This window comes from Schistocerca gregaria, chromosome 2 (genome assembly GCF_023897955.1).
Source record: "Schistocerca gregaria isolate iqSchGreg1 chromosome 2, iqSchGreg1.2, whole genome shotgun sequence".
Lineage (NCBI taxonomy): Eukaryota > Metazoa > Arthropoda > Insecta > Orthoptera > Acrididae > Schistocerca > Schistocerca gregaria.
In genome coordinates this window covers 949,135,760-949,161,321 of record NC_064921.1, presented here as the reverse complement: position 1 = coordinate 949,161,321, position 25,562 = coordinate 949,135,760, and the positions used below count along the sequence as shown (strand labels likewise).

The following is a 25,562-nucleotide window of genomic DNA, read 5'->3' as shown; positions in this document are numbered from 1 at the left end:
TGAGCTTACGAGAGATTAGGAAGATCAGACAGTTGTACAATTCATAATTATTCAGATCTTATGATTCTAAGTCATAAACACACAGAACTCTCCAATGATAATGTGTGCATACCAGCAATGACACCCCGACAAAGATCAAAGTATGATGGAAACATAAACGTCTTGAGGATGAAGACGGTTCTATGCACTAAGGAAAAAGCATGACAATCGTTGTATATATATATATATATATATATATATATATATATATATATATATATATATATATATATATTGATAGCTTTTCTCCCAAAACAGAAAAAAACACAGGTAATCAATATTACATTAAACATAGCTAATGTGGTTGCGAACGAAACGAAGGTCCTGTCTTCCAAATCATAGATCAGCTCCAGTTTGTAGGTACAAAATATAATGGATTTTCTACTTCTAGTTCGAGATGATTTCACTTGCGTCTATGTAAATTTAACCAAAGTAACAGTTATTGATACCACTCTGTAAGGTCACTGCGCGAAAACCATAATAGTCTGTCTCGTGTGACCTTTCAGTATAAAATTGTTCTGTGTTACGTCGCAGATTTGCATGGACTCTTACGAAGCCTCGTTTCTGTAAATTGCTTTCATTGTCTAATGAGAAACAAATTTATCGTAGGAAGTAATTTCCGAATACTATTTATTTTCTGTTGTTCTTGTGCTAGTAACATCAGAAAAAACTTTATTGTCGGTAAACACTGTGGCTTATCTCAAATATGGCTTCATATTATGCATTTTACAGTTATCTTTAGCGTGGGTGAGTTGTTATAATACGGAGGAGTACGTTACTTCGTCATCTAACAACCGAACATTTCATATGAATTATCAGGTGTTACTAAGGAGACGAATTGCAAAATGAATTGAGTGAAATCATAATTACAATAAAACAGCATACACAACATAGACGAGATTTGTAGTCATGTTCGACTGTCTTTCTGATGAACTGTTACGAAACGTGTATTAATTTGCTGCAAGTAATTGTGCTGTTGGAGTTCATATTCTTTCATGGCAAACTTTTGGACCAATGAACAGAGAAAACATAACGTAACACTAGGGAGAAATGAACTACTCGTTTGAGTGATGTTGTCAAGAACTATGTTAAGTGCAACACAAACATAGCTGCCGCGTCAGATTATAGATTTCACTGCGAGCAGCAAGGACATTGAAGCACATGTTACATAAGCTCAGTTATTATAGATAAAAACAGCGTTTTTAGTCAGATCGGTGCGATACACAATGGTTATGACGTCATATTAATGGTCACCAGTGAGGTATTTACCTGTAAGTTATTTACGTGCATTGTGTATAAGAAATTCGGCTACACTTCTCAAGAAAACATGCATCTGTTGTTTAGTGTGGACTCCTTTTTATATATTTTTGGCAGGAGATCTGTGATGTTTTTACATTTGCAACACTGATAAAGTGTGGGTCGAAGGACACGGCAGATGTTGGCTGAAGCGGTGCGGCCGGAAGCTGGGACAGAGCCGTGTGCGTGCGTAGATACAAATGTGGACAGTGATAACGAGATACACGAGGAAGGAGAAAGAGAGCGCAGAGAAACTGGGATGGGGGCAGCGGTCGCCACCTCCGTACGGCCCCTCGCATCACCTGAAACACGCAATGAAAGAGTCTCAGTCAGCTCCAAGCGAATTTACTAGCTACGCTACAGCAACAATTTATACACTATACACTGACGTAATTTTCAGTGCACTGCCAGGAGAAGTAAGGATAGTAAAAAAAAAGGCTTAGTTAAGAAATAGTGGGCGACAAATCAGTGACAAAGGGCTATACTTCGAGGTCTACGCAGATAAGAAATATGAGTTCCACATTACGGCGACGGACTTAACTGATTGGGACGGAAATCGGTAGATTTGATGTACATCCACAGGCAAAGAAATGGTTACAGTTTCAGAAAAACTGGATGATTTATTCAAGAGAGAGAGAGAGAGAGAGAGCTTCTCAAAGTGAACAAGTCACTAACGCTTTAGTCCACCTCTGGTCCTTATGAAAGTACACAACTGGCCATTAAAATTGCTACACCAAGAAGAAATGCAGATGATAAACGGGTATTCATTCGACAAATATATTATACTAGAACTGACATGTGATTACATTTTCACGCAATTCGGGTGCGTAGATCCTGAGAAATCAGTACCCAGAACAACCACCTCTGGCCGTGATAACGGCCTTCATACGCCTGGGCATTGAGTCAAACAGAGCTTGGATGTCGTGTACAAGTACAGCTGCCCATGCCGCTTCAACACGATACCACAGTTTATAACGAGTAGTGACTGGCGTATTGTGACGAACCAGTTGCTCGGCCACCATTGACCAGACGTTTTAAATTGGTGGGAGATCTGGAGAATCTGCTGGCCATGGCAGCAGTCCAACATTTTCTGTATACAGAAAGGTATCGAATGAAGGGTAGAGCCACGGGTCGTAAGACATCCGAAATGTAACGTCCACTGTTCAAAGTGCGGTCAATGCGAACAAGAGGTGACCGAGACGTGTAACCAATGACATCCCATATCATCACGCTGGGTGATAACGCCAGTATGGCGATGACGAATACACACTTCCAACGTGCGTTCGCTGCGATGTCGCCAAACACGGATGTGACCATCATGATGCTGTAATCAGAACCTGGATTCGTCCGAGAAAATGACGTTTTGCCATTCGTGCACCCAGGTTTGTCATTGAGTACACCATCGCAGGCGCTCCTGTCTGTGATGCAGCGTAAAGAGTGACCGCAGCCATTGTCTCCGAGCTGATAGTCCATGTTGCTGCAAACGTTGTCGAACTGTTCGTGCAGATGGTTGTTGTCTTACAAACGTCTCCATCTGTTGCCTCAGGGATCGAGACGTGGCTGCACGATCCGTTACAGCCGTGCGGATAAGATGCCTGTCATCTCGACTGCTAGTGATACGAGGCCGTTGGGATCCAGCAGGGAGTTCCGTATTACCCTCCTGAACCCGGCGATTGCATATTCTGCCAACAGTCTTTGGATCTCGATCAACGCGAGCAGCAATGTCGCGACAGGATAAACCGCAATCGCGGTAGGCTACGTGATGGTACGCATTTCTCCTCCTTACACGAGGCATCACAACAACGTTTCACGAGGCAACGCCGGTCAACTGCTGTTTGTGTATGAGAAATCGGTTGGAAGCTTTCCTTATGTCAGCACGTTGTAGGTGTCGCCACCGGCGCCAACCTTGTGTGAATGCTCTGAAAAGCTAATCATTTGCATATCACCGCATCTTCTTCCTGTCGGTTAAATTTCGCGTGTGTAGCTCGTCATCTTCGTGGTGTAGCAATTTTAATGGCCAGTAGTGTAGATTGTACACACCAGTGTGGATGGTTATTTCGTTGCCACTTGCCTAGCTATTTTAAAAATTCCGATGAAATTTAATCTATCCCTTCTGCCTTATTTGATCTCATGCCGTTCACAGCTCTTTTATATTCTGATTCTAATAATGGATCCCTTAACTCTTCCCTGTCTACTTCTGTTTCTTCTTCTGTCACGTATTCAGGTAAGTCCTCCGCCTCATATAAGCCTTCAAGGTACTCTTTCCACCCATCTGCTCTCTCCTCAGCATTTAACAGTGCAATTGCCATTGCACTCTTTATGTTACCACCCTTACTTTTAATTTCTTGCTGTTCTTACTTACCTCAATAGAAAGACTGTTCTGTCATTCCACTGACCAGCACTTTCTACGGATCTCTCACGTACTGAAAACATCTGGTCAAGGGTTTTCAGGAGTCTAGCACACCCCCACTCACCAGTCACTACTATTGGTAAACTGAGCTGTAGTGTTGAAGCGGCATGGAATGACGTGCCCATGTCTACCGTTGAGGCTAAACTCGTCTCGGTGCCCAGCTGGCTTAAAGCCATTGTTGGCAGCAGAGGTTATGTTTGCAGGAAGGGGCGAGAGGCCGACACCCCTAGCAAGAGGTCTGTCTGTCGTTAGTGGAAAGGTGGCGAGGGAGTTTCAAAAAGCATGTTGCTAAAGTAAGTAAGGAGTACTTATAATATTACAGTTGATACTGACAAACAGTTTATAACTGTAAACACGGAGTATGAATTATTTTCTGAACCAAAGGAAAATTAAATACATTAAAGAAACAGGAGATCAAAAGAACTAACTAGCGGGAGTGCTCCTAGGTGAAGGAGGGCTTGGAGGAAGCGACGCTGTGGTTGTCACTAATGACAGAACTGCCTGTTGGGCACATGTGGACTGTTGACAGTGATAGTTGCGTTACAAAGCAAGAAACCTGGGGCGGCAGCGGACACTTCGGTGGGCTGCCAGCAACCATCTCGTCCTCTAACTACGTCGTCGACTGCGGCATCATCAGCCACTACCAACAGCCAAGTATCAGCTGCCAGGTTGAAAGACTGCCCAGCAAAACGAGAGAAATCCGCTCTTGGCATACAGGGCAGAGTTCCATCCATAAAGCGGTCAGCAAATTTTTGCAACATAACTTCCTGTCACAGACGAAAAGGCAGCTACTACCATCTTGTAATGACCATTAATAGTATAATGTCTCGGTTCAGAACTATTTTGTCTTTTAATTGAGAGTATAAAGTTCAGGATTAGCTTCTTGAAGTGTCGACTTTTATTTCAGTGATGCTCTAAATTTTCTAACAGTAAACTTGAATCCAGAATGAGATTATCACTCTGCGCTGATATGAAACTTCCTGGGAGATTAAAGCTGTGTGCCGGACTGAGACGCGAACTCGGGACCTTTGCCTTACGCGGGCAAGTGCTCTAACATCTGAGCTACCCAAGCACGACTCACGCCCCGTCCCCACAGCTTCACATCTGCCAATACCTCGTTTCCTACCTTCCAAACTTTACAGAAGCTCTCCTGCGAACCTTGCAGAAGTTTCATATCAGCGCACACTCCGCTGCAGAGTGACAATCTCATTCTGGAAACAACCCCCAGGCTGTGGCTAAGCCATGTCTCCGCAATATCCTTTCTTTCAGTAGTGCCAGTTCTGGAAGGTTCGTAGGAGAGCTTCTGTAAAGTTTGGAAGGTAGGAGACGAGGTACTGGCAGACGTGAAGCTGTGACTACCGGGCGTGAGTCGTGCTTCGGTAGCTCAGATGGTAGAGCACTTGCTCGCGAAAGGCAAAGGTCCCGAGTTCGAGTCTCGATCCGGCACACAGTTTTAATCTGCCAGGAAGTTTCAGTGAACTTGAATACTTTCTCGTGGAACTTTGCTTGGAGCATAAGATACTAGCATGTAGGACATAGCCTGATGTTGCTGCATTAAGCGGTGCATGTTGAAGCCGACGAAGAGTAAGTGGTCATTAACATTACCCATAAGTGTCGGGATATTCTTTCACTTGGACGATTCCGTTTCTGACTTGGCTCGCTGAAGGATAAGTCGTTACTCTCATTAGCCTTTTTAGCGCGGAGTGCTGTTGTTGAGAGTGGGAAGTGACTATTTCACACGTAAGCCGTTAGGTGTTGACGCTTAGCAGCGACAGGAGTGAAGTGTGTAAGAAAGTGAGACTGTACTGAGTGGCTGACTACGGGCAAAGTGGAGGTGCTCTTTCTTCCTTTTTTGTGCATTTTACGGCCCTTACCAAACAGGCGGGACCCATACCCAGCTGGCGTTTTCGGAGGTGGCTGCTGAGAGTCACAACATGGGCGACGAACGGACCGGGGTAGGAAAATAAATGGAGGTTTAAATGTGTCGAAAAACGGAGAGTAAAGAATGAATCTGGTGAGGGAAGCAGATGGGATTCTTGCTGATCCAGTACCGAGGCATTGACACGAGTCAAATGAGAAACATACAAAGTGAATATATCGGTGGAAGCCTAGCTTACCTAATTGAATAATGCAGTCAAGTCGCAAAAGCAGGAGGCAGAAGAAGCCATCGCACATATTATACTAAATTTTATTTACAGGCACCCCCAAGTCACCCACAAAATTAATTATATTCTTCCTAGTAAACTGTAAACGAGCAATAGATAAAATTTCGTTATTTCCTACTTTTCCCGGCGCTGCAATTTCAATGTCAGACAGAGTATGCTCTTACAGAGTATGCCAGGTGCCGCACCGTGCTGCGTGCTGCAGCAGGCTGCGTAGTGTACCCACCTTAGGCCATCTGCTCATACTTGGCCTTGTTGATGTTGCGCGCCAGGCAGCAGGCGAGCACGACACCCAGTAGCGGGATGACAGCCACTCCTGCCGCTGCACCGGCCACCAGCCCGATGTTCGTGTTCAGGAAGTCCACCACCAGCGTGTAGCAGCCCTGCGTGACAAGTCAAACACAGCACATAACCCACAGTGTTCATTAAGTCCACCACCAGTGTGTAGCAACCCTGCGTGACAAGTCAAACACGGCATATAGTCCACAGTGTGCACTAAGTCCACCACTACTGCACAGCAGCCCTGTGTGACAAGTCAAATACAGCATATAGTCCAAAGTGTGCAGTAAGTCCACCACTACTGCACAGCAGCCCTGTGTGACAAGTCAAATACAGCATATAGTCCACAGTGTGCAGTAAGTCCACCACTACTGCACAGCAGCCCTGTGTGACAAGTCAAACACAGCATATAGTCCACAGTGTGCAGTAAGTCCACCACTACTGCACAGCAGCCCTGTGTGACAAGTCAAACACAGCATATAGTCCACAGTGTACAGTAAGTCCACCACTTGTGCGTAGCAGCCCTGTGTGACAAGTCAAACACAGCATATAGTCCACAGTGTGCAGTAAGTCCACCACTTGTGCGTAGCAGCCCTGTGTGACAAGTCAAACACAGCATATAGTCCACAGTGTGCAGTAAGTCCACCACTTGTGCGTAGCAGCCCTGTGTGACAAGTCAAACACAGCATATAGTCCACAGTGTGCAGTAAGTCCACCACTTGTGCGTAGCAGCCCTGTGTGACAAGTCAAACACAGCATATAGTCCACAGTGTACAGTAAGTCCACCACTACTGCACAGCAGCCCTGTGTGACAAGTCAAATACAGCATTTAGTCCACAGTGTACAGTAAGTCCACAACTACTGCACAGCAGCCCTGTGTGACAAGTCAAACACAGCACATAACCCACAGTGTTCATTAAGTCCACCACTTGTGTGTAGCATCCCTGCGTGACAAGTCAAATATAGCATATAGAGCACAGTGTTCATTAAGTCCGCCACCAGTGTGTAGCAACCCTGTGTGACAAGTCAAATACAGCATATAGTCGACAGTGTACAGTAAGTCCACCACTACTGCACAGCAGCCCTGTGTAACAAGTCAAATACAGCATATAGTCCACAGTGTGCAGTAAGTCCACCACTTGTGCGTAGCAGACCTGTGTGACAAGTCCAATTCAGCATACAATCCACAGTGTGCAGTAAGTCCACTTTCAGCGTGTAGAAGCCCTGCGTGACAAGTCAAACACAGCACATAACCCACAGTGTTCATGAAGTCCACCACTTGTGCGTAGCATCCCTGCGTGACAAGTCAAATACGGCATATAGTCCACAGTGTGCAGTAAGTCCACCACTTGAGCGTAGCAGCCCTGCTTGACAAGTCAAACAAAGCATATAGTCCAGAGTGTGCAGTAAGTCCATCACCAGCTTGTAGCAGCCCTGAGTTCAGTCATTGGTCTACAAACCTACAAACACCACTAAAATAATGAGGGAAATACATTTGGTAGAAATCTAATTATTTTTTCTCAAAATAGCTAAAGGAAGGAAAGACCATTCACCGCTCGTTGAGTTTAGGAGGTCTTTTTTACAGTTCGAAGAATATGAGGTACAATCCGTAGTTTATGTCGGATAGAATAGTTAAATTGTACGCAGTTTCGTCCAAAGGAAAAATTTCAGGATTCGTTTAGTTTTGTAATGCCAAGTCTCCAGTCGCTTGCTAATCTTGCAAAGTGTGTGGGATATTGAACTTCCTGTTTCAAGTCTGCTTTCAGTGCGTCCCACATCCATTTCTTTCCTAACCATAAGCTTCTTATTGTTAAGTCAGTGTTAGTACACTGATAACCACAAGAAAAAAACTCATGGACAAATATACCACAGAATCTCTGGATAGTAGAGCGGCTTTCACGCCCAGTGGCTGAATTTTGGAATTTACCTATTATCCATGTAACGCATTTTATCAATGCGGAGACCATTTGTCTTGTATTAGATGAACAACAATAGACTTGGCGCTTCTGATAGACATCTGTTACATATTGTCGATGGTTAAGAGCTTCATCATAACAGAACAGTAACTAACGGAGTAGAAAGTAACATGAAGTCGTGTCAGCACCTGATCTACTCGATGTTTCAATTGTTAACTGTAAAATGATCTTTGTAATTAAAAGGAAAGATTAAATTATGGAAAACTTAATTAAGAAAGATAAAAATTTTCAAGATGTAATACAAGTGTTTTTGTGTTTACCTCTATTACCAGATAATGTGATTTCAGTCTTGCACTCAATGTGCCGAGTTATTAGCGTTTTCACTATGACTGGTTTTGTCAGGGCTGGAGTCACAATCAAACCTTGAATCTGACCCGTGAAAGACGCAAAAGCGTAAATCATGCGATATGTTCTCGTGGCGTATCCCATGCTTTTATAAGTGTGCTTAAGGAAGCAGGGATGAGAAGTCCCACTCCAGTAGTCGGTGAATGGCGAATGTGGTTGTACTAACAAGGGACGCAGGACGCACAGACCGATTTTGAAAATCTTTCGTACGAGTGCAGTACATACTTAGATGCAACAAGTGATGCTGCAGTACGATGCAAGTGTTTCCGAGAAATCCAGGATCAAAATTTAGCGAACTTGTCGAGTGCCTACGAGGGAGTCTATCAGCGAGCAGCGGCCTCAGCGCAACCGCCTATGGCGACAGACAAGAACTCTGCCTGTACTGCCTTCAAGTCTCCTCATTTCTTCCCTAATCTTCCCTCAAAAACCAAGGCTTTTCCGAACAGCCCACGGGTGTACAGCCGGTTCATAGTGTCCAACGGGCACAATATTTCTGTGATCAGACATGTCGCCATCGTCAGGTGCGCTGACGAACTGCGCTCCTGAGCGCGGGAGGTCGTCTTAACTCCCCTCCCGTCGCGAGGCGTTCTCTCCGCGGTCAGCGCCCGCGCGTCAGCGGTCGGTGAGACGCTGGCGTCGGCGTCTGTGGTGGCGTCGGGGTAATTGCCTCGTCCGCACAGGTGTCCTTTCCTGAGCGTCTTTTTAATTAGACTCATTGCTAGTTCCCATGCCCAGCTGAGGTTGTAGCTGCAATCTCTGTCGATGAGTCCGTCCCTGATGCAAATTTCGATAGCCTCTCTAACGACGCTGTCCCAGTGTTTGGATGTCTGTGCCAGGACCCTGCTATGTTGGTAGCCCATTTCCTGATTTTCGGACAAACAGTGCTCTGCGACCGCCGACTTGTTGGGGTACCCATGTCGAGTGTGCCTCCGATGTTCTCGGCAACGATCTTCGATGGTGCGCACTATCTGTCCAATATAAGTCTCCCCACATTGACACGGAATCGTATATGCCGGCCTTCTGCAAACCGAGATCGTCTTTGACACTTCCCAATAATCCTCGCGTTTTATTTGGTGGGAAAAAGACAGTTCCTACTCGGTGTTTCTACATCTACATCTACATTTATACTCCGCAAGCCACCCAACGGTGTGTGGCGGAGGGCACCCCACGTGTTACTGTCATTACCTCCCTTTCCAGTTGCAGTCGCGTATGGTTCGCGGGAAGAACGACTGCCGGAAAGCCTCCGTGCGCGCTCGAATCTCTCCAATTTTACATTCGTGATCTCCTCGGGAGGTATATCTCATCCAGAAACGCACCTTCTCGAAACCTGGACAGCAAGCAACACCGCGATGCAGAGCGCCTCTCTTGCAGAGTCTGCCACTGGAGTTTGCTAAACATCTCCGTAACGCTATCACGCTTACCAAATAACCCTGTGACGTAACGTGCCGCTCTTCTTTGGATCTTCTATATCTCCTCCTTCAACCCGCCCTTGTACGGATCCCACACTGATGAGCAATACTCAAGTATAGGTCGAACGGGTGTTTTGTAAGCCACGCCCTTTGCTGATGAACTACATTTTCTAAGGACTCTCCCAATGAATCTCAACCTGGCACCCGCCTTACCAAAGATTAATTTTATATGATCATTCTACTTCAAATCGTTCCGTACGCATACTCCCAGATATTTCACAGAAGTAACTGCTACCACTGTTTGTTCCGCTATCATATAATCATACGATAAATGATCCTTCTTTCTATGTATTCGCAATACGTTACATTTGTCTACGTTAAGGATCAGTTGCCACTCCCTGGACCGAGCGTCTATCAGCTGCAGATCTTCCTGCATATCGCTACAATTTTCTAATGCTGCAACTTCTCTGTATACTACAGCATCATCCTCGAAAAGTCGCATACAACTTCCGACACTATCTACTATGTCATTTATATATATTGTGAAAAGCAATGGCCCCATAACACTCCCCTGTGGCACGCCAGAGGTTAGGGGGTTGTTTGGGGGAAGAGACCAAACAGCGAAGTCATCGGTCTCATTGGATTAGGGAAGGACGGGGTAGGAAGTAGCCTGTGCCCTTTCAAAGGAACCATCCCGGCATTTGCCTGGATCGATTTAGGGAAATCACGGAAAACCTAAATCAGATGACCGGACGCGGGATTGAACCGTCGTCCTCCCGAATGAGAGTCCATTGTGCTAACCACTGCGCCCACTCCAGAGGTTACTTTAACGTCTGTAGACGTCTCTCCATTGAGAACAACATGGTGTGTTCCGTTTGCTAAAAACTCTTCAATCCAGGCACACAGCTCGTCTGATATTCCTTAGGCTCTTACTTTGTTTATCAGGCGACAGTGCGGAACTGTATCGAACGCCTTCCTGAATCCAAGGAAAATAGCATCTACCTGGGAGCCTGTATCTAATATTTTCTGGGTCTCGTGAACAAATAAAGCTAGTTGGGTCTCACACGATAGCTGTTTCCAGAATCCATTATGATCCCTACAGAGTAGATTCTGTGTTTCCAGAAACGACATGATACGTGAGCAAAAAACATGTTGTAAAATTCTACAACAGATCGACGTCAGAGATCCTCAATATTCGTCCTATTTTTTCCCGTGGACTGTTCGAACAAGAAATACACCGGCAGAAACTGAAGAATCACACCATGGGTATTGGTTACTCATGTACTACAATCGTGCGATGAGAAAAATCACAACCATTAGGATGTATGCTTCCCTTGTAAGAGGCCAAAATAGGATGTGATGGACACCCAGTTTACCTTCTGTTGACTTCGGCCGCTCTGTAACATTTAGCGTTATATAGGCTACTTCATATGGCAAGATGTATGGAGAGGGTTTTTTTGTTCCTCAGCTCGGTGTTAGGAGTTGCAGGACCGTCACTGCCGGCTGGCCTGCGGCCACAGAGCTGCCCGCCTACCTGTGTGTAGATCTCGGAGACGTCGCTGGTGTCGCACTTATCGGCCTTGCAGCAGGAGGTGGGCACCTTGTCTTGCCAGTCCGTGAAGTTGCGGTTTCCGCAGCAGTGCAGCTGTGAAAAGATGCGACATAGCATTAGGAAAATGTACTTCCATCTAAAATCTCATTAAAAAAATTCAACAATGTAAAATGGTGCAAGAAGTTTGGATTATTAAGAGATATCACCAAAACATAACGTTAAGTAATTAATACTGTAATAATATATTAAAAAACTAAAAACCCGCCTCGATTGCGAAAAAAGCACCTAGTGTTAAGTGTTAACCCAGGTTTCGGCGTAGATAACTACACCGTCTTCAGAACAACAATAAAACCCACAAGTGCCTAAGAAGTCCTTTGTCAAAGATCAAAAAGAACACCATAGCTGTACATTTATAAACGAAAGAGAAAAGGAAAACACAAACAGGACATATGTACAAAGTTAAAACCACTACTTAACTTAATGGTGTACTCTCCACCTCACGGCGGCCTATGTTCGATGGGCCATGACCCGCCATAAACTGCAGCTAGAAATGGTCGCTAACTTACAAGCCTGACCCGCTCGAAATCTGGGTTAACACTTAACACCAGGTGCTTTTTTCGCAATCGAGGCGGGTTTTTAGTTTTTTAATATATTAACCAACGATGGCTGACGTGCTGCAATGTTGAAGGTTCTTTAATTTGTTTGTCGGCAGGTACAGGGAGACAATTATTCAACTATATGAAAAAAACGTAAATTAGTTAAATTATGGCGTACATACACCTTATTCAACGTGTAAACGTCAGTACAGACATTCGGATTTAGGTTATGCATATTCGATAGGCCTGCCATCATTTGTGACGATGTGGCGCAGACGACTAGCCACAGACACCTCCCTAATTCTATTCAATAACTCCTCATTAGTTATGTGATCTACCCATCTAATCTTCAGCATTCTTCTGTAGCGCCACATTTCGAGAGCTTCTATTCTCTTCTTGTCTAAACTATTTGTCGTCCACTTTAACATAGCGCCACAAAAATGAGTAGCGAAAAACTCTGAGAATATGGCGACCAATAGAGACCCATGTCAGAGGCCATGGTCCCTAAAGCGCTCCTCCAGGAAATTCTTCCAGTCCATCTTTGGCATGAATCAGCAAACCAGTGTTTATTAGTATTAGTTGAAAACAGTCTTGGTTGCAATTTTAGTTTTTTTTATTTATCAACTACGCGTTTCACTTAGTTTAGGCATCTTCAGGCTGATCTTAATTTGGTATTTCTTAGGACGATCCTTTAGACAGTGTAGCTAAATGGTGTCGTCGAGTACATCAGGCCAACATCGCCTTCGTTAACCTCAGTAAATACTTTCTAGATGGATGTGAGTCACTCCAAGACGTGCTTAACGAGTACACGTTCACAAGAGCAAATTAAAGAATAAGATGGTGCTAAATAAGGTGAAACGCGTAGTTGATAAATTAATAAAAAAACTAAAATTGCAATCAAGACTGTTTTCAACAAATGCTCCTTCAGGACATCAAACACTCTCCCGCTTCGATGGGGTCGAACTCCGTCTTGTATGGACCACATCTTGTCGAAATCAGGGTCACTGCGGATAATTGGGATGAAATCATCTTCCAAAACCTTCGCGTACCGTTCGGTAGTCACCGTGCCATCAAGTAATACCGCACCGATTATTCCGTGACTGGACATTTCATGCCACAGAATCACCCGTTCAGGGTGAAGAAACTTCTCGATCGCGAAATGCGGATTTTCGGTCCCCCAATTGGGCCAGTTTTCTTATTGACGAACCCACTCAACTGAAAGTGGGCTTCGTCGCTAAACCAAACCATACAGCGCATACTAATTCCCATCACGGCCCGCGGCCAAGCGTGCAGTTTGAACATCCTAACGCAAACCGTTCAGAAGTTACGACGGTTTTATTTCACATAGTTCGATAACTGTCATCCTGTTCGTACCTGTAGTCCTGGAACACACTGAAAGATCAGCAACACAGTAATATAGCAGACCGCTAGATGAATCAGAACAAAATGATGCAATGGAATGATGGTTCAAATGACTCTGAGCAGTATGGGACTTAACATCTGTGGTCATCAGTCCCCTAACTAACGCCAGCCGATGTGGCCGAGCGGTTCTAGGCGCTACAGTCTGGCACCGCGTCACCGCTAAGGTCGCAGGTTCGAATCCTGCCTCGGGCATGGATGTGTGTGATGTCCTTAGGTTACTTAGGTTTAAGTAGTTCTAGTTCTAGGGGTCTGATGACCTCAGCAGTTAAGTCCCGTAGTGTTCATAGCCATTTGAACCAACCTAACTAACCTAAGGACATCACACACATCCATGCTCGAGGCAGGATTCGAACCTGCGACCGTATCAGTGGAATGATAAAATGAGGATCGTAATTATCTTTCTGCATTTGGAGAAGAAAAAGGTTGCAACAATCCACGCTGCGTTGGTGAAACTGTACGGTACCAGCGCACCATCACGTGACACAGTGGTTAGGAGCTGTGGACGCTTCCAGTGTGGCCAAACAAGCCTGCACGACGATGAATCAAGTAGCAGACCATCTCTCTAAGAAGAGCCAGCCAGGAACCGTAAAAATAATTACACTCTAAGACAAAACAACCTCCGCACCACGAAGGAGTATCCGAATGGAACGGAAATCGGTAGATCCGATGTCCTTGTACACACAGACAAATTATTACAGTTTCAGAAAAATTGTATGATATCTTCAAGAGAAAGAGCTTCACGAATTCAACAAGACAATAAGTCGTTGCTCCACCTCTGGTTCTTATGCATCAGCTATTCGGTTTGGTAATCATTCACAGAATTGATGGATGTCGTCCTGGGGAGGGGGGGGGGGGGGGGGGGGGATCGTGCTAAATGGTGCTTGCGCATTAGACCGTGAGTATCCCGAAATGACTGGAGGGCCCTGCGCATGAGGATCCAGAAGTTCTCAATTGGGAAACGATCCGGCAATCTTGCTAGCCAAGACAGGGTTTGGCAAGCACCAACGGAAGCAGTAGAAACTTTGGCCGTGTGCGTGGAGGCACTATCTTGCTGAAATGTAAGCCCAGGATGGCACGGACCCTAGACTATTGTCGACGTAGCGCTGTGCTGTAAAGTGCAGCGGATGTCAGACAAAGGGGTCCTGCTACGAAATGGAGTGACATCCCAGACCATCACTCCTGGGTATGAGAAAATGAAACGCATACAGAAGTCCTTATGACTTTATTATTTTGTTGCAACTTGTTCCCGCGGTTCAGTGCGCCATCTTCAGGCTGCGGTTGATGCGGAAGGGGTTGACACGATCCATATATATACAGGGTGGTCCCGGCCAAATACCTCACGAAATAAGCATCAGACGAAAAAACTACAAAGAACGGAACTCGTCTAGCTTGAAGGGGGAAACCAAATGGCGCTATGGTTAGCCCGCTAGATGGCGCTGCCATAGGTCAAACGGATATCAACTGCGTTTTTTTTAAAATAGGAAACCCCATTTTTATTACATATTCGTGTACTACGTAAAGAAATATGAATGTTTTAGTTGGACCACTTTTTTCGCTTTGTGACAGATGACGCTGCAATAGTCACAAACGTATAAGTACGTGGTATCACGTAACATTCCGCCAGTGCGGACGGTATTTGCTTCGTGATACATTACCCTTGTTAAAATAGACCGTTTACCAACTGCGGAAAAGGTCGGTACCGTGTTGACGTATGGCTATTTTAATCTAAATGCCCAAAGGGCGTGTGCTACATATGCTGCTCGGTATCCTGGACGACATCATCCAAGTGTCCGGACCGTTCGCCGGATAGTTACGTTATTTAAGGAAACGGGAAGTGTTCAGCCACATGGGAAACATCAACCGCGACCTGCAACAAATGATGATGCCCTAGTAGGTGTTTTAGCTGCTGTCGCGACTAATCCGCACACCAGTAGCAGACAAATTGCGCGAGAATCGGGAATCTCAAAAGCGCCGGTGTTGAGAACGCTACATCAACATCAATTGCACCCGTACCATATTTCTATGAACCAATAATTGCATAGCGACGACTTTGAATGTCGTGTACAGTTCTGCCACTGGGCGCAAGAGAATTACGCGACGATGACAGATTATTTGCAAGCGCTCTATTTAGTGACGAAGCGTCATTCACCAACAGCGGTAGCGTAAAGCGGCATAATATGCACTACTGAGCAACGGAAAATCCACGATGGCTCCGATAAGTGGAACATCAGCTACCTTGTCGGGTTAATTTATGGTGCGGCTTTATGGGAGGAAGGATATTTGGCCCCCATTTTATCGATGGCAATCTAAATGGTGCAATGGATGCTGATTTCCTACGTAATGTTCTAACGTTGTTAATACAAGATGTTTCACTGCTTGACAGGGTGGCTATGTACTTCCAACATGATGGATGTCCGGCACATAGTTCGCGTGCGGCTGAAGCGGTATTGAATAGCATGTTTCATGGCCCGCACGTTCACCGGATCTGACGTCCCCGGATTTCTTTCTGTGGGGAAAGTTGAAGAATATTTGCTATCGTCATCCACCGACAATGCCTGACAACATGCGCCAGCGCATTGTCAATGCATGTGCGAACATTACGGAAGGTGAACTACTCGCTGTTGAGAGGAATGTCGTTACACATATTGCCAGATGCATTGAGGTTGACAGACGTCATTTTGAGCATTTATTGGATTACTATGATATTAACAGGTAATCACGCAGTAACAGCATACGTTCTCAGAAATGATAAGTTCGCAAAGGGACCTGTATCACATTGGAACAACCGGAAAAAAATGTTCAAACGTACCTACGTTCTGTATTTTAATTTAAAAAACCTACCTGTTACCAACTGTTAGTTGTAAAATTGTGAGAAATATGTTTGTGACTATTACAGCGCCATCTATCACAAAGCGAAAAAAGTGATCCAACTAAAACATTCATATTTCTTTACGTACTACACGAATATGTAATAAAAAATGAGGGTTCCTATTTAAAAAAACGCAGTTGATATCCGTTTGACCTATGGCAGCGCCATCTAGCGGGCCAACCATAGCGCCATCTGGTTTCCCCCTTAAAGCAAGTTTCGTTTTTTGTAGCTTTTTCGTTTGACGCATATTTCGTGAGATATTTGGCCCGATCACACTCAATGGACCACCCTGTATATATCGAACCAGTGGCCTGCATAACTGGTTACGCAGACTATCTGAAAACTTTGGTGTCAGCACTCTAACCATCAATTGGCAGCTCTACATAGGGATCATGTCAACGTATTCCGCATCAGCCACAGCCTGAAGATGGCGCAGTGAAGCGCCGAAACAGGGTGCAACAAAATAAATAAAATCATAAGGACGGCTGCAGGCGTTTCATTTTCTCACAAATACACTCCTGGAAATTGAAATAAGAACACCGTGAATTCATTGTCCCAGGAAGGGGAAACTTTATTGACACATTCCTGGGGTCAGATACATCACATGATCACACTGACAGAACCACAGGCACATAGACACAGACAACAGAGCATTCACAATGTCGGCACTAGTACAGTGTATATCCACCTTTCGCAGCAATGCAGGCTGCTATTCTCCCATGGAGACGATCGTAGAGATGCTGGATGTAGTCCTGTGGAACGGCTTGCCATGCCATTTCCACCTGGCGCCTCAGTTGGACCAGCGTTCGTGCTGGACGTGCAGACCGCGTGAGACGACGCTTCATCCAGTCCCAAACATGCTCAATGGGGGACAGATCCGGAGATCTAGCTGGCCAGGGTAGTTGACTTACACCTTCTAGAGCACGTTGGGTGGCACGGGATACATGCGGACGTGCATTGTCCTGTTGGAACAGCAAGTTCCCTTGCCGGTCTAGGAATGGTAGAACGATGGGTTCGATGACGCTTTGGATGTACCGTGCACTATTCAGTGTCCCCTCGACGATCACCAGAGGTGTACGGCCAGTGTAGGAGATCGCTCCCCACACCATGATGCCAGGTGTTGGCCCTGTGTGCCTCGGTCGTATGCAGTCCTCATTGTCCTCATTGTGGCGCTCACCTGCACGCCGCCAAACACGCATACGACCATCATTGGCACCAAGGCAGAAGCGACTCTCATCGCTGAAGACGACACATCTCCATTCACGCCTGTCGCGACACCACTGGAGGCGGGCTGCACGATGTTGGGGCGTGAGCGGAAGACGGCCTAACGGTGTGCGGGACCGTAGCCCAGCTTCATGGAGACGGTTACGAATGGTCCTCGCCGATACCCCAGGAGCAACAGTGTCCCTAATTTGCTGGAAAGTGGCGGTGCGGTCCCCTACGGCACTGCGTACGATCCTACGGTCTTGGCGTGCATCCGTGCGTCGCTGCGGTCCGGTCCCAGGTCGACGGGCACGTGCACCTTCCGCCGACCACTGGCGACAACATCGATGTACTGTGGAGACCTCACGCCCCACGTGAGCAATTCGGTGGTACGTCCACCCGGCCTCCCGCATGCCCACTATACGCCCTCGCTCAAAGTCCGTCAACTGCACATTCGGTTCACGTCCACGCTGTCGCGGCATGCTACCAGTGTTAAAGACTGCGATGGAGCTCCGTATGCCACGGCAAACTGGCTGACACTGACGGCGGCGGTGCACAAATGCTGCGCAGCTAGCGCCATTCGACGGCCAACACCGCGGTTCCTGGTGTGTCCGCTGTGCCGTGCGTGTGATCATTGCTTGTACAGCCCTCTCGCAGTGTCCGGAGCAAGTATGGTGGGTCCGACACATCGGTGTCAATGTGTTCTTTTTTCCATTTCCAGGAGTGTAGTAAACGGCCGTCGTCCCGAAGACCATCTGTCGAAAGGATGGACATCCAAAAATCACTCCTGGTTATCGGTCCGTACAGCGGGAAACAGTCAGGTTGGTGACCCAATGAGATTCCAGGCCGAAGAGGCGTCTGAAGGCGCTCTGGGCAGAGGTGCGATACCAACCTGACTGTTGCCCGTCATACGGTCCGACAACCAGAAGTGATAGCTTGAGATGCCACCTCATTTCGTTGCAGGACTCCTTTAGTTGCCATCTGCGGCCGTAGACGATATTCTACGACTCGTTTTAGTGCCCTTCATTGCACCAGGCTTACATTTCAGCAAGATAATGCCCGCCCGCACACTGCGAGAGTTTCTACGGCTTGTCTTAATGCTTGGCAAGCCCTGCCTTGGCCGACAATGTTGGTTGGTCTCTCCCCAATTGAGAACATGTGGAGCATTACGGACAGGGCTCTCCAACCAGCTCGGATTTTGACGATGTAATGCCCCAGTCGGACAGAATTTGGCACGATATCTGTCGGAGGACATCCAACAAATCTATCAATCTATGCCAAGACAAATAACTGCTTGCGTAAGGGGCAGAGGGTGAGCTAAAGCGTTACCGACTTGTTCAGTTTGTGAAGCTCTTTGTCCTGAATCAATCATCCAATTTTTCTGAAATGTACATCACATCTACCGATTAAGAACCTGCACAACATTCTCATTTCCCTCTATATCGCAACTTTTACTCATTTAATTCCAATTACGTTATATGATTCGTCCCAAGACCATCGTCAATTACTAATTAAAGACAACGGAAAACTGACTGTCTCAAATAAAAAGTGTACCATCCTGTCACAGTCAGGCGGTAACTGGCGGCTCAGAAATCGAATAGGTTTACTCATAGTAACATTACATCTACGAAAACTAAATACTGAATGAGAATACCAAACGCGGCGAAGTGTCGATGACTGCCCTCAGTATTGTGGCACTAAATTATCATAAAAAAAAGAAAAACAACCTAGAAACTTTAATTCCAACTGTAAGAAATAACTGAAAACATCACTTCATCATTTTACTGTCATATGCTTTCATATGTTCTAGTTCTACTTACACTCAGCCACCTACAACAGAATACGAAGTAAACATATGGATTTCCTTTTAACTGTGTCACTTCACATACCTTTTTGTTTCCTTAACGATGTTGGTGATACATTTGAGTTTACAAAAAAAGGTGACTACTAAAATAGCAACAATACGTATTTTCATAATCTTACTAAGTAACGAGACGACGAATACGTAGCATAACTATGTATTTCGTAAAATGGGAATTAATTACAGAAGAAAATACGTTTACAATTTGGGTTTGTTTGTTGTTTTTGAGGCGAGTTTTATGATACGTAGTCGAGAACTTTCAATGGAAAACTGTGTTGCTGAAATAAGAGCTACTTAATTCTTATTTATTCGCCAAATCCATAGTGGTCACGAACTCACTTTTCGATTTTGTTTTCTTCATTCATAAAAATATGTTTCAGATGAAACATTAACTGGGATGACAAGTATCTTACGATATACTTGTCCTTGTATTTCTGCCGGTGACATCCTCATAAAGCTGGAACTACCTGAACGTCATTTTCGTTCATAAGGACGGAGTACTTACTCTACCCTCTAGCGTGATTTATTCTCGATAGCGAACACTCCTTTGAAACCGACACTTACACCGTACCTACAGCGTTCCCTGAAATACTGCCACAAGCAGCGGACGCTGATTAACAGAGTAACGATGGCCATGGCGTCTGAATATTTTATAATGAGGATTTCCCACTGTACCACATCATCCATTCTTATACGTTGAAAATTATCACAAAACTTTATGGCAATGACGTTATCATGCTTTAAATTCTCATAACATTTACGGAAGGCTTGCAAAAGTAAGCCATGTATTTCATCCAATCTGCAAATCACAAATAACACCCACCCGATAATTTAGACTGAGTGACCGACTTCGTATGATAACTTGATATCTTTGAAGTGTTACAGGACCGAGACCACTATGGTTAGCCCGGGAGACGTCTTCGGTGCCCAACAATAACGGTAACTTCTTCACTACTAAGATATTCTCATACTCATGTATGAACTATTTCTGTTGGCAGCATAATCCAACAAAAGCCTTACTACCAGTCTAGACGGTCAAAAAGTGACGTGAAACTTAGTTTTCCTCTGCTTGAAGGCGCTAACCTTCAAAAAGTTCCGTCTGCTATCTCCTAGATGGGACCACAGTAATGGGTGAACACAGCCATACATATAGACTACATTCCAGTGGCGTATGCTGTGAACCTTCAGTAACAAACTAACGCTTTCGCAGAGACGACAGTAGAGCTTTTTGTGATGGTCACCTTGCAAGTAGAGACGTGAGCTGCATCACATTGCCAAAAAAAACAGAGGACAGATGATAGGAAGAAGGAAAAGAAGAAATCGTACGCAACACGATGCACAGTCGCAGGCATGTCGTTGAGTAAGTTGCAAAAGAGTGTCCGAGATAAAGAAATGTTATGTTTTAGGCGTACAATTTTTATTTGTCACGAAGTTCTTATGACCTGTTACGGAGTGTTGCTTATTGTTTGCGATCCCCAGCAAGTGGAACTGGCAATTCGCCTCGAAGGAATCTAAAATCATGAAAGAATCATGAAAGAATGGAAGAATCCTGGAGATACTAAAAGGTATCAGATAGATCATATAATGGTAAGACAGAGATTTGGGAACCAGGTTTTAAATGGTAGGACATTTGCAGGGGCAGATGTGGACTCTGACCACAATCTGTTGGTTATGAACTGTAGATTAAAACTGAAGAAACTGCAAAAAGGTGGGAATTTAAGCAGATGTGACCTGGATAAACTGACTAAACCAGAGGTTGTACAGAGTTTCAGGGACAGCATAAGGGAACAATTGACAGGAATGGGGGAAAGAAGTACAGTAGAAGACGAATTGGTAGCTCTGAGGGATGAAGTAGTGAAGGCAGCAGAGGATCAAGTACGTAAAAAGACGAGGGCTAGTAGAAATCCTTGGGTAACAGAAGAAATATTGAATTTAATTGATGAAAGGGGAAAATATAAAAATGCTGTAAATGAAGCAGGCGGAAAAGAATACAGACGTCTCAAAAATGAGATCGACAGGAAGTGCAAAATGGCTAAGCAGGCATGGCTAGAGGACAAATGTAAGGATGTAGAGGCTTATCTCACTAGGGGTGAGATAGATACAGCCTACAGGAAAATTAAAGAGACCTTTGGAGAAAAGAGAGCCACTTGTATGAATATCAAGAGCTCAGATGGAAACCCAGTTCTAAGCAAAGACGGAAAAGCAGAAAGGTGGAAGGGGTATGTAGAGGGTCTATACAAGGGCGATGTACTTGAGGACAATATTATGGAAATGGAAGAGGATGTAGATGAAGATGAAATGGGAGATACGATACTGGGTGAAGAGTTCGACAGAGCACCCATTAGAACTACTGACGCCTTTGGGAGAGCCAGTCCTGACAAAACTCTACCATCTGGTGAGCAAGATGTATGAGGCAGGCGAAATACCCTCAGACTTCAAGAAGAATATAATAATTCCAATCCCAAAGAAATCAGGTGTTGACAGATGTGAAAATTACCGAACTATCAGTTTAATAAGTCACAGCTGCAAAATACTAATGCCAATTATTTACAGACAAATGGAAAAAACTGGTAGAAGCCGACCTCGGGGAAGATCAGTTTGGATTCCGTAGAAACACTGGAACACGTGAGGCAATACTGACCTTACGACTTGTCTTAGAAGAAAGATTAAGGAAAGGCAAACCTACGTTTCTAGCATTTGTAGACTTAGAGAAAGCTTTTGACAATGTTGACTGGAATAATCTCTTTCAAATTCTAAAGGTGGCAGGGGTAAAATACAGGGAGCGAAAGGTTATTTACAATTTGTACAGAAACCAGATGGCAGTTATAAGAGTAGAGGGACATAAAAGGGAAGCAGTGGTTGGGAAGGGAGTGAGACAGGGTTGTAGCCTCTCCCCGATGTTATTCAATCTGTATACTGAGCAAGTAGTAAAGGAAATAAAAGAAAAATTTTGAGTAGGTATTAAAATCCATGGAGAAGAAATAAAAACTTTGAGGTTCGCCGATGACATTGTAATTCTGTCAGAGACAGCAAAGGACATGGAAGAACAGTTGAACGGAATGGACAGTGTCTTGAAAGGAGGATATAAGATGAACATCAACAAAAGCAAAACGAGGATAATGGAATGTAGTAGAATTAAGTCGGGTGATGCTGAGTGAATTAGATTAGGAAATGAGACACTTAAAGTAGTAAAGAAGTTTTGCTATTTGGGGATCAAAATAACTAATGATTGTCGAAGTAGAGAGGATATAAAATGTAGACTCTTATTTATTTATTATAATATTATTGATGTAGAATTTTGTTAACATCGAATATAGATTTAAGTGTCAGGAAGTCGTTTCTGAAAGTGTTTGTATGTAGTGTAGCCATGTATGGAAGTGAAACATGGACAATAAACAGTTTGGACAAGAACAGAATAGAAACTTTTGAAATGTGGTGCTACAGAATAATGTTGAAGATTATGTGGGTAGATCACGTAACTAATGAGGAGGTATTGAATAGGATTGGGGAAAAGAGAAGTTTGAGGCACAACTTGACTAGAAGGAGGGATCGGTTGGTAGGACATGTCCTGAGGCATCAAGGGATCACAAATTTAGCATTTGAGGACAGCGTGGAGAGTAAAGATCGTTGAGGGAGACCAAGAGATGAATATACTAAGCAGATTCAGAACGATGTAGGTTGCAGTAGGTACTGGGAGATGAAGGAGAGTGCACAGGATAGATTAGCATGGAGAGCTGCATCAAACCAGTCTCAGGACTGAAGACCACAACAACGAGTCTAGAGATGTACTAGGGTCGTGTACAGATGTGCAAAACTTGAGGAGGAATGTAACTTTCACATGACAAGTAACATAGCTGGATGAAACGTGGACTGTACATGGAAATAATTACTACAGAATAGTACGGAAGTTAATAGAGAGAAATCCACAATGAGACAAAAATGACACTTTTATTCAAGGGCAATAGCTAGACTGGAGACACCGCGATTTGTGATAATCCACTGGACTTTGACAATGCTGCACGCACCCTCATACGGCTAGAGGTTGGAACACGTAACGCACCCAGGAACATTCTTATACGTGTATCATGTAGAGGTTTAGTGCTGAGAGAGTACGTTCCGGCAAGAGTCTGGTAAGGTTTTAGTTCCACAGCCAGCGAATTGACCACGTAGGGGAAATAAGAGAAATTAGGCCTAATACGGGTGATTAACGATTATCATTCTTCCCAAGCGCTAATCGCGAATGGAACAGGGAAGGTGGAAAATATAATGGTACTAGAAATTTCCCACACCATACACTACCATAAGGTGGATTAAGAATGGTGCGCCAGGAGGAATGGTAAATATTCAGGGATATGACAGAAACGATCATTCGAACCAAAGAAGTCTTGTAATCATGGGCTCTAAAATGCAAACCTTAAGAGGTATGAACACTTTTTCATCTTAACTACTGTGAAATACAAGCTCTTCTCCTGAAAAAAGTGTTCGTTTTGGAACCCATGTTTACTCGATCATTCTTTCTTGCTTTGGTCCATACTACGTCTTCCCAAAATATGTAAAGCAAAAGCTTCCAATAGAAGAGATTTGCTTCATAATATCGAAGACGAGGACATGCTCACAGATCTTAAGGGTACCGGTAGGCATTTCAGAGCCAATGTTTAATACAAATTTTTGCTTCAGTTGTTCGTTCCTGTCACATCCCTCAATACTGACAATTCTTTCTGAGACATCCAGTAGATGTAGAAGTGTTACTTTGCTTGATTATGTCAACAGAAAAACGAAGTGTCGTCAGCTTCCATAATATTATAGCATCCATAAAATATGAAGGTATAATCATTGTAACGTGTCATGACAAGAAATGAAAGGTATGAGTTAAAATAAATATGTAAAATTTGTTTTGACAGATACGAGAGAAGTCTTAAGCAGAAAATACAGCGCCAAAGTCGGGGCGGATTATAGCGTGAGCTTATTTCGCGATGCCTTACGGACACGCAGCTGACCCGTGCCCTTGGCGGACGCACCTTGATCACGACTCACGCTAGCCGTCTGCCAGCGCGGGTCATCGGCCGCCTCAGCGCCTAATCTCTACGCAACGCAACACGCGAAACAGCCGCAGTTGGCGGGATGCCTCGCGTCAGGCGCCGATAAGAAGTGAGCTGTAACAAGTGCCTAGACTTCCGGGGCCGATGTCGGCTTGGATAAGATTCTACTGTGCAAAACAAATTTCAGTCTACTTACAGTTAAGGAAGACTAATGGAAGTTAGTGGAAAACTTTGATTCCTATTGAATTCCAATTACAGTTTGAAGCAGCATTATGCCCAGTATTATTTCATTCAAATAAGTATTAATAAAGGAAATAAATTCCCTAAGTTAGTGTGGTCAGTGTGAATTTTTACGAATTAAGGCACTTGATTGCCTAAATACAGGGTGTTTCAGGAGGAACAGTAAGTGTTTTAAGAGGTGGTGGCTTAGACTAAATATTCCCTATAGCGCGTGCCTTTTCTTTGTTAATATATAACAAAGCAAATATGAAATTTGTTACGCAAAGACAGTTGATTACATTCAAAGTTGATTTTCATAAACTCCACCGCCGACTACAAAAAACTTTAGAATTCTCTAAACATCAAAGTAGTTCTTCTGAGATCGTCTTGGCGTTCTTTTATCGATGGCAGCACTTCACAAAGCGATCAGATAGTCTGTTGTGTTAAGATTTTCTATGTATACTTTGCTTGTGTTAAGATTTTCTTTGTATACTTTGCTTTTCAACCATTAACTCAGGCAAAAATCTAAAGGCGCGAAGTACGGGTACCTTGGTGAGCGAGAAACGTCAACATTCCTGCCGATCCGTTTTCCAGGGTGCGTTATGCTTAGATGATGTGTTCCCTGACCACTAGAATGTGTTCCACTCCATCACGCTGGAAGGACATATCAATGCTTTTAGATAAAGAAAGCTGTTCCATTAATGCTGGAAACTCAGTTTCAAGCAGATCTAGATGAGGGACCCTATAAGACGCTACGACAACACAACAGGCCCACCCAAGTATTGGCTTATCATACGTTTACAGAGAAACGTTCTTAAAAATGTGTCTACACAGATGTGGGTTTTTACCGACAACCTTTGTGAGCTACGAGTTATAATGATACCC

At 44.4% G+C, this 25,562-nt stretch overlaps 1 protein-coding gene across 1 annotated transcript in view; it reads right to left on the bottom strand.

Annotated features, from left to right (window-relative positions):
- Positions 1 to 261: 261 nt before the first annotated feature.
- LOC126335419 (tetraspanin-7-like) overlaps positions 262 to 25,562 on the bottom strand; it is a 144,120-nt gene continuing 118,819 nt past the window's right edge. Inside the window, exons 4-6 of the mRNA XM_049998696.1 lie at positions 11,451 to 11,561; positions 6,134 to 6,290; positions 262 to 1,637 (exon numbers count right to left, since the gene is read on the bottom strand). Of these exons, the coding sequence (XP_049854653.1) occupies positions 6,135 to 6,290; positions 11,451 to 11,561 (267 nt within the window). The 3' untranslated portion in view covers positions 262 to 1,637; position 6,134. The remainder of the gene's footprint in view (positions 1,638 to 6,133; positions 6,291 to 11,450; positions 11,562 to 25,562) is intronic.